The sequence below is a fragment of the Monopterus albus genome, unplaced genomic scaffold (assembly GCF_001952655.1).
Source record: "Monopterus albus unplaced genomic scaffold, M_albus_1.0 scaffold38.1, whole genome shotgun sequence".
NCBI lineage: Eukaryota > Metazoa > Chordata > Actinopteri > Synbranchiformes > Synbranchidae > Monopterus > Monopterus albus.
In genome coordinates, this window is record NW_018127918.1 from 4,107,980 (window position 1) to 4,117,543 (window position 9,564).

General features: G+C 39.2%; 1 protein-coding gene across 3 annotated transcripts in view; it reads left to right on the top strand.

The window, feature by feature from the left end:
• Nucleotides 1-3,013, top strand: part of zbtb16a (zinc finger and BTB domain containing 16a) — a 130,015-nt gene extending 127,002 nt beyond the window's left edge. For 2 of the 3 annotated variants that reach the window (XM_020598408.1, XM_020598409.1), the window contains exon 7: nucleotides 1,516-3,013. In XM_020598408.1, the coding sequence (XP_020454064.1) occupies nucleotides 1,516-1,745 (230 nt within the window). In that variant the 3' untranslated portion in view covers nucleotides 1,746-3,013. The remainder of the gene's footprint in view (nucleotides 1-1,515) is intronic. The other variant, XR_002274804.1, reaches the window with a different exon arrangement.
• Nucleotides 3,014-9,564: the final 6,551 nt, after the last annotated feature.

The following is a 9,564-nucleotide window of genomic DNA, read 5'->3' on the forward strand; positions in this document are numbered from 1 at the left end:
CAGCAGGGTGTGAAACACAAGCGCTTCCTCCTTGTATTCTGGATCTTTGACCTGCATTTTACTATTTCACAGATGCCTGTGAAATAAAATGGAAAGCTTCAGGAAAAGCTAAGATGTTGACCTTGAGTTTGTTTTTTTGTTTTGTTTTTTGCTGCTTTCAAGGTCAAGAAAGATCTCAACTGTGATAAATAGTTATGGATCTGAAAGCGTATATGAACACAATAAAACTGGGTTTGCACAGATGTCTCTGGGGATCTAACGTCAGACAATTTTAGTTTTATACGACTGTTTTCCTAAGGATAGCAGACATTAAACATTAAAAAGTTAGTCCTTTCCTGCACGTTCTCAGCTGCCCCCTTCAATAGTTGCACATTAAAATAAATATGGGGATATTGCCTTTTTATTTTCTTCTGTTGCACAGTGTGACAAACAAAAAGGAAAATCTTTTCACAGTTCCAAAATCCTGATACAGTTGGGTACTTTATTAAAAGCAGTAACAATACTTGATAATGGTTGGGCACGAAGGCTTTTTATCCCCTCAACCGCAAGAATAATTAAAATATCATTTGTTATCTACTAAAGGGATATTCAGATAGACCGGACTGGCACTGTGTTGACACTGTTACTCAGAGGTGAGTAAATCACTGCTGTATGTGTATGCCTTTATTCTTCTTTCTCTTAGAGCTGAACCAATGATGGGAGGCAGTTTTACTGCTGTTCAGGAGATAGTTGTGGTTTCACTCGGGGATTACCACTTGCCCGATTATCATAACATGAATTTTTTTGTGCGCTTACAAGGTGAAATCTGTTTTTGAATCAGTGGTGATGGGTTATTCCCCCGAAGTCCTCACATAGAGACCTTTTTTAACAGCAACACAACGAGTTTCATATACTGTGAAGAGATTATTTTGCTATTAAAGGTTACATTGGTTTGATTACAGTCAGTTACCATGCTTTCAGTAACAATGACACTGTCACTGAGATAATTGGTAATTGGTAATATTATTAAAAGGAATTCTGAAGAGGCATTAGAAACAAGCAGTCAGATGACATACAGGTTATGCATATTTACCATGCACACAGTTTACCTGTGCAGTGTGGCACTTTCTGCCCTAAATAAAGTGGCTTATATATTCTGGCAGGTTTGTTTACAACCTGTCATATTGTTCAGTCACTTGTGTTTCTCACCAGAACTGACTCTGTTCCCACTTTCTCACTGTGTTCTCAGATCTTTCCAGAGTACTGTAATTGGAACAGCCAGGACCTCATTGGGATGGGTGGAGATTAGTGAATTGTCACACTATTACGTCACATTTTGTTAAAGTAATTGCACAGTTGTTACACAGAGTCTACCTGAACACCTCGCAGACGTGTACAGCCTTTCCTTCTCTTTTAATTGATTTCTATATCAAATGCATTTATTTTCAGATGAATATACACATCAGTCTTGAACAAGGACGTTATACTCTTATTGATTTGCACTGTGGTTAACAGAGTTGTTGTCTTCATCCTTAGGTGAGAAGCCATTCGAGTGCAAGCTGTGCCACCAGCGATCCAGGGACTACTCGGCCATGATCAAGCACCTGCGCACCCACAACGGCGCCTCACCCTACCAATGCACCATCTGCCTGGAGTACTGCCCCAGCCTGTCAGCCATGCAGAAGCACATGAAAGGCCACAAGCCCGAAGACATCCCCCCAGACTGGCGCATAGAGAAGACCTACCTGTACCTCTGCTATGTCTGAGACCGGGAGAGTGAAGAGGGGGAGGGTACGTGTGAAAATCGAGAGGGGGTTGAGAGGTAAGGGGAATGTAATTGAGTGGATAGGTGGCACGAAGCTATGGTGGAGTGTTGACAATTGAGGAATGTCAACGGCGCAAGACTCGAAAGCAAGAGGGTTTGTTTTCTCTTTTTCTTTTCATGCAAAGGCGGCGATGACCAACGGGGTAAAAGGGGTTGTGATGGTGGGACCAAAGTGCTAAGAAGAGGAAGACTTGGACACGGAGAGATGTTCTCTACCATTGTTCGGATTCACCGGGTCATTCACTACGTCTGCAACTGTGTCATTATTTCAGGTCATTTCATGCAGCGCCATAAAGCGAGTGAGCTGCAAGGAAGTGACTGTTTGGATGCTGCTGCCACAGTGGTGAGAAAGCAGATTCTCAAGGGCTATCTGAACCTGCACATCTGTGCCATCTGGAGTCATGTCTTTCACTCCATTCTTTTTTTAGAGTTCCTTCTTTGGTGTTTTTACACTCACCCTGTGCAGTCATAGTAGTTGTGATACCATGAAGGATATGGTCATCAGTTTAGGCTTTTTAAGCCATGAGGAGCTGCTGCCTTACAGAAGCCAAAATTCCTCCCATTAAGGCCCCAAATGTTCATGCTTCTGGTAGTAATGAACCACAACAAAGTTATCTTGGAGCAGGACTTGGACATGCCAAATGAACTGTCTTTAAATTAATTAAAGAAATAAATGCTCCAGAGTTGGAATAACCTGCTTTAAAGATGCCCCTAATCTTTTCCATCCTAAATGGGAAATGTATCTGTTCAGTCACCTCCAGTCATTTCTGCCTGAATGGCAGGCACAGATCTCTCCAGTGTTCACAGATATCTGCCAGTTAACCTGTCCGTACATGAGTTCCTTCAGACCCCAGTGGCAAAAGTAAGATAGCCCCTGAGAATCAGCCGTGGTGCCAGTAGGCATATGCAGTAAACGAAACAGTTGAATTGGATGAATGAGAGCACTAAAATACTGCAAACCAACCACCCATTTGGTTGTAAGGGGGGAGATGCTAGTGCTGCTTTTACTTGGCTGTCTCCCTGATTTTCTCAGTATTTTTCTGGTTCTTCATCTGTGTCAGATGAGGGCTGGTGAAGGTCAAGCCACCACTGGCCCACAGCGGTTCTCCCCAGAGAGCCAAAGGCTAATATGTGTCACTTTTTCATCTTATATTTTTTTATCTCTGCATCATAGTTTATCATGGCTTGATTGCACAGGCAAAAAAAAAAGAAAAAGAAATACGACAACAGTCTCTGTTTGATGTGTGCAAGGTATATATTTTTTCATTAAATCAATAGCTCGCTATTTACAGTATGCCACAATAAACCCAGCCTGTTTACCTACTCAGCAATAGATAACTGGACTGCTTTTATCCACATACATTTAACCGGATGTCTATCATTATCTCACACTAACGATGAACTGCAGAAACTGACACATTAACAGTAACACTTTGACCACAACAGACTTGTCCATTTACCACAGTAATGGAAAACAAAATGGGAAAAGGCTGCTTTTCGTGGGAGTCCTGTGACTTTGACTGCTTATAGTGAACATTGAAGAAGTGCTGGGAATGCCTTAGCTGCACACATTAGCATTGTCAGAGGTGGTGTAGCAGACTGAAGACTGTTATATGGCAACAAAACATGAAGGTGAACAACTGAAAGCCAGGTTTGTACAAGGCTGTGTCAAAACAGTAGGTTAATGCTGCCTTTCATTCAAAGCCAGAAATCTATAACTCCATCAATGGAGGTTGTGATTACTCTTCAAAGATTTTCCCCAACCACTATCAGCAGCTCATAATTAGCCTTCCAGCAGCTGTAAATGCTATGCTAAATTAATAAGGGCTATCATTCACCACCAGGTGTTTTGATAGACTGGAAGAATTTAACGAAAGAGCTAAACCAGATACTTGTCCTAGTATATGAGTAGTATATGATCCCAAATATATTTGCACTGAAGTTACCACCAGGTTTTTACGCAAAATATACTCTGCTGTTTGCTCCAGCATAACGTTAAGTAGTAGCAGTATTTATAGTGTATTCAGCAGTGCTAACATAACCACTTCTTGGAAAAACATCACCGTGAAAAAAAAACAACCCTGCATGTAGCTCAAACTGAAAGGCTAACTCTTGGTAGGAGGTAGGAATTTCCGACTTTTTGATGTCCCTGAAATGCAGGATTAGACCTGTATGGCGACCACAGCCACAGGTATGACAGTTGAACCTAAGGCTTTATTGAGCATCACAGCATGTCACAGCATTAACTGGGTGATCACATATCCAAATAGCTGGTGGAAAAGGGGGAAATCACTGATTGGACGAGACCTGGCCCAGCTGCTTAGGGGGGCGACCAGTAAGATGACAGAATAAATCAACTCTTTCTCTGTGGTTTTGTCCCTATGCATCATCTCCCATCTCCTGTTGTTGTTGTTGTTGTTATTGACCTTGAGTTTGATCTCAACGCATTGTACTTGAATTACCTCGTTTTGTGACCTCATGTTGCTTGTGTATTTTAATTTTCCCTTCTGTCTCGTGTGTACACTTTTTTGTGTTTTGAGTGTGTGTTGGAAAGATGCATTGCACAACACGATGAAGCAATGTAAACAGAGAAAAATTAAGTGCCATGGTGAAGAGATTTGTTGGTTTTTCTAACGTTGTGTATTTCTTTGTGCATTACTTGTCACCAAACTCGGTATTATTAACCCCTGCTTGTTAAAGAGCTGGAAGGTTTGGTCATTTGTTAAAAAAGCTACCTCTAAGTTCTTTTCTGTTCTTTTCTGTTTTAGGCAAAAGCACATTGTTTTTTGATTAGCATTATTTCATCATTGCAGCTTCATCTCATGCTTTTTTGATTTACAGTATGATTGTCTTTTAAAATAGATATAAAAGGGTAAGAGGTAACAAAAGTGGAGACTGAGAGTCATTCAAATGGATGTTTATTCTTTGCTTATAGTCTCCCCCAGCACCTCCAACCACAGAAGAGCAGAGAAAAAAAAAGCAATTTTGAAGCCTTAAGTAATGACTAAGATGGATGCGGCAGATAAGAGGAAGTTCTGTTATATAGGGTTCAACAACAAGAATTTAAACTTGAAAATATGTGAACAGAATTGTAGTTTTGTAATGTGAAAAAAGGAGGTTACATCGAAAATGCCTAACTGCCCAGGACAGGTCATATTTGCAATGATGCAGAGTGCGTCGGACAATTGGGACTGTAAGTGGTAATCAAAAAAGAAAAACCAGAAGGTTAAAAATAGAGATTCTCTCAGCTGACAAGCTCTCTTGAGAAATTAGTGTATTCCTGAACAAGAGCCAACAAAGGCAATTTGATATATAAAAATTGTGATATTTTTGTATTCCGTGTCAGTCCTTTTTCCATTTGTGGAGGGTTACAGCAGGGCACAAATATTTGTATTTTTTTTTTTTTTAACCTGTTATTTTCTCTCGCTGGGTGTGACTCATTTTTGCCTTGCTCCTCTTTGATATTGTTGGACAAAAAAACGTGTGTAAACATATTGTAATAAGTGTTGCTTTCTGGATGTCAGTTGCATTGTAGGTGAAGGACTAAATCTATCCGCCACAAATTCTACAAATGTGTCTGTATGTGACAAAGTAAGTTTAAAAACAAAAAAAAAGAGGATGATAAAATACAGAATGGCAGGGGGATGCTGCCGAACTGACCAATTAGTACTTGTCATTCACAATTTCGCAATCAAACTTGATTGTCAACATATTTTTTGTTTTGTTTTTGTACTTGAAAAAAAAAAGAAGGGATGGCATGTCCCGTGGTGTCTTGCCATTTTATTCTCAAACACTGTGAGCTGAGGGGGCTTTTTCACCCTCGTATAATATCCACCCACTATAATATTCCCAGTCAGTCTGAACCACCACAATGCAAGACCTTTTCAGTCACATTATTCTTATCATCGTCCTCTGAATGTTTTCTACTTTTTCGTGCAGGTGAAAGATTGCGTAAAAGAGCGTGTAACTGTGTGTGCGTGTGCGTGTGTGCGTGTGTGTGTATTAGTGGAAAAATGCACTAATCAGATACAAAATAAAATGATATTCTATGCCACTTTTTTCTCTATGTTGGAAAAAAATATATATACATTGGCATCGATATAGTTCTTCCCTCAGTGTTCCTCCGATGTTTCTGTACTATCTTTGTGCCTAAAAATGGAAATTTTTCAACAAAAATATCCATCTATATCTGCTTAGTTTCTGTATTTTCAGAAGAAAATAAAAATGGTGTCTCCAGTACCCTAGGGATGTCATGACGCTCAAAAATGACCTGATATTTTTTTTTATTTTTATCCTGAATAGAGCAGGGCTTCTTTTTCAAGGACTGCAATAAACCCTTAATGCTATTGAAATAGCAACCGGGATTCTGCTTTCACTTCTTTTTATTTTTAGGCTGTACTCTGTGATTGGCACCTGTAAGAATTTATTTAGCGACACAGAACAAAGCATGAGGAAAACATTTATTGGAATTCAGACAGGCTACAGTGGGGAAACAAGTCCTGGAAGACTTTTAGACAAAATTTACTCCACGGAATTGTTTTTCTGCAAGAAAATTAAGGCCGAGCCTGTTCCCCCGCTCAGATTGTTTGTTCTATCTTTCTTCTTCTGTTTTGTCAGCAACAGGTTTGCTGATGAGAACTTTATATTGCTCTTGAAAAAAAATAAAGAAAACCTCCGTTTTGGTAGGTTGGCACTAGGGTATTCCCCTTCTGCTTTGCTCCATTTATAAGTACTTTTTCTTTTCTACAAAATGCATTTAGAAGGGGATGTTAAGTTTGCCGGAGGAATCATGGCATCCCTGGAGCTGGCACTCTGTGTTTTGGTGTGGTGTTTCTAGAACAAAGTAGCCATTTCATGCAGTGTTGCAGTGCATGTGCCATTGAGGTCTAGACTAAAAACTATTTGAGTAACAAAGCACCAGACATTGTATTTTTTTATATTAGCACTGAGGACCAATCGCCCTGTCGGACCAAGCATAACAAAGCTTTTTATGTAACAAAGCTTTTCTCTCTGTGTCTTTTCCTGGCTTGTCTGTGCTACTTCTCTCCTCCATTGTTGTGACAGCACAAGTGCCAGTCAAGTTGCTCTGTATTAAGAAAATAGTGTTTTTGTTGTTATTTGAATTGTTATAGTTTTTGTCTACCTCAGCACCTAATCTTAGCCTAATCTTAGAAGGTGCCCAATTATTATTTTATTTTCTTTATTCTGTTCTCTTATTATTGTCAGTTGTATGTTGTTGTTTTTTTTTTAAATTTGCATTAGAGCTTTGCAAAGGTCCTTTGTCTTTTCCAGCGACAACGTGCTATTTTTTTTTCTCCGTGGCAGTGCGTTTCCTGTTAAGCTGTGCCACCAATATAGCCACCATCTGTTGATATAGAGGTTGTTCTTTTTTGTTTCTTTCCATGTAGAATCAGACACATCTCTTTGTAACATTTCAGTGTTCTCTGATGGAGTGTGAAAAAAATAAAAAGGAAAAATAAAAGATTTAATGCTGCAGGTTCTCTTCTCCATGTTGTCACTAAAGTCAATGTTGTGCCTTTGATAGTGAAGATATAAAGAAAACTTTTTTTTACATCCTACTAACAGTAGATTGTTTTTGTAGTGGATTTTTTTGTATTTTTATTTATGAGTCTCATAATAAAAATCAAATCATGATGTTTGGTTGTATACTTTCAATCTGCAGTTAGAAAAAATAAAACAAAAATGGACTTCATCTTGTCTGTCTTAGCCCTCTTTCTGGCTCATTATTTGTTTGTTGAATTAACTTTTTTAAATAGAACAGGGTACGAATAGGATCTAAGAGAATAATAGTGTGTCTGTCTGTCTGTCTGGGAGAGAGAAACAGAGAGAGAGAGAGAGAGAGAGAGAGAGACAATTGCAATACTTGTGCTACTAACTTGTTTTGTGTAATTGTTTGATCCTAATCCATAGTATTTTGGTCCAGTGAAATTAAAATACACAAATGCTTTGGTGGCATCAAATAATTTATTACTTCAGTTGCCCAGTTTTGTCAACCTGAAAAAGGATATGTGCATCATTTCATGCTTTTTGCAAAACAAAAAAACTTTCCTCCTAGAATTCTCTAGCACCTTTATATACATAAAGCACCTGTACATTAATCTATATACGCACAGTGACATGACATGTTACTTATATGATTTTTTTTTTCTCTTGCCTAACAAGGAGTGTTGCTTTTGCCCTGCTTCCTGGATTTTTTTTATCTCATTTTTCAATATTTTAAAAATTACTAACCAAAAAGCAAAAAGTTGCATTAACTTAAATTATTCTTTCATAAGAATTTTAAAGCACCAGACTCAATGCCACCATGGACTCTCAACAGCTTTGCTGTATGTTTCCACAAATGTTCACAGTTAAAGCACATTCAGCAGTCTGGCTTCACACTCGCCACCTGGCTATATGCCACTTTTTCTCACTCATAATGTGCTCATAATGGTAACTACTGAAGCATTCAAGCCTCACTGCCTTTTGTCTGTTCTGCTTCTTGTGCCATAAAGGTCATAAATGATATCATTAGATAAGCAGGGCGTGTGTAGGTGTGCACTTCCGCTATGATTATAGCAGAAGTGAGCCGAGACACAACATACAAACATGTACAGCTTCTACATGGAGTTAAACTGACCTGAACCATGTGTAGATGAATCTCTTTGTGACAGGTTGTTGTTCATGTTTATTTCCCTTTTTGTGTTTTTGTTGCATTAGCAGTTGATTAATCATTTTGTCCTGCAACTTTGTTCAATCTCACATCTAACCAGTGAATATTTTGACATGTAGTAGTTATTGAACCATAGCTTGTCTTGTTCCAGCATGTGAGCGGGATGCACTTATTTGCTATGTTTGTAAGAGTAAAGTAGTATGATTATCAGCCTATAATAAGTATAGAGCTGGAGTTAGTCTGTTTAGTCCTTGGTTAGTCTGACTTGGTATGAATACTGAAAGCATTTGCTGAAAAGGAAACAAATGAAATACATAATCAGTAAACATTCTGTAGGGACTTTTCATTATGTTTCTTTCAAATCCTATTTGCCATTGCAATTACTAGCATAGACATAATTTTAGAAGAGAGTGATGGATTAAGTTGTCTTTACAAGTATTGCAAAAATGCTGTTATTTGGCATAACTGTCATAGTTCCCAGACTCAAATCCCCATATGGTCACCAGAGGATGAACCCATACTGAACACAAAGGAATAATTTAATAGGCTTTCTGCTATGAAAATTCATGATTCCCAGATGGCCTGTTGTGTAGCACAATCCAAACCTTTAATCATAGGGTTCACACTGTATTCACATCAGTTTTCCAGGATGGGAAAGACCAAAACAACACTCTTGCCTTAACCATCCTTTACTCTTCTTCCCTCACAGAGCACATCCAGCATGTTCGCCAGGTCCTTCTTCGACTCCTGGAAAACCGCCTGTATGTAAAAGCTGAGAAGTGCGTCTTCCACTCCCCCTCCATGACATTCCTGGAGGAATTCATCATTGAACAGGGAAGACTCCGCACCAACCCATCCAAAATCACTGCTGTCACCAATTGGCCTACCCCCACCTGTGTGAAGGACCTGCAACGCTTCCTGGGCTTTGCAAACTTCTACCGCCCACCTGCCCTAGAAGAATGGCCAACCGTTTTTGGTCTGGACCGATCACAAAAACTTGGCCTACCTCCAGTCGGCAAAAAGATTAAACCCCCGACAAGCGAGGTGGGCCTTATTCTTCGACCAATGCCGGTTCACCCTATCTTAT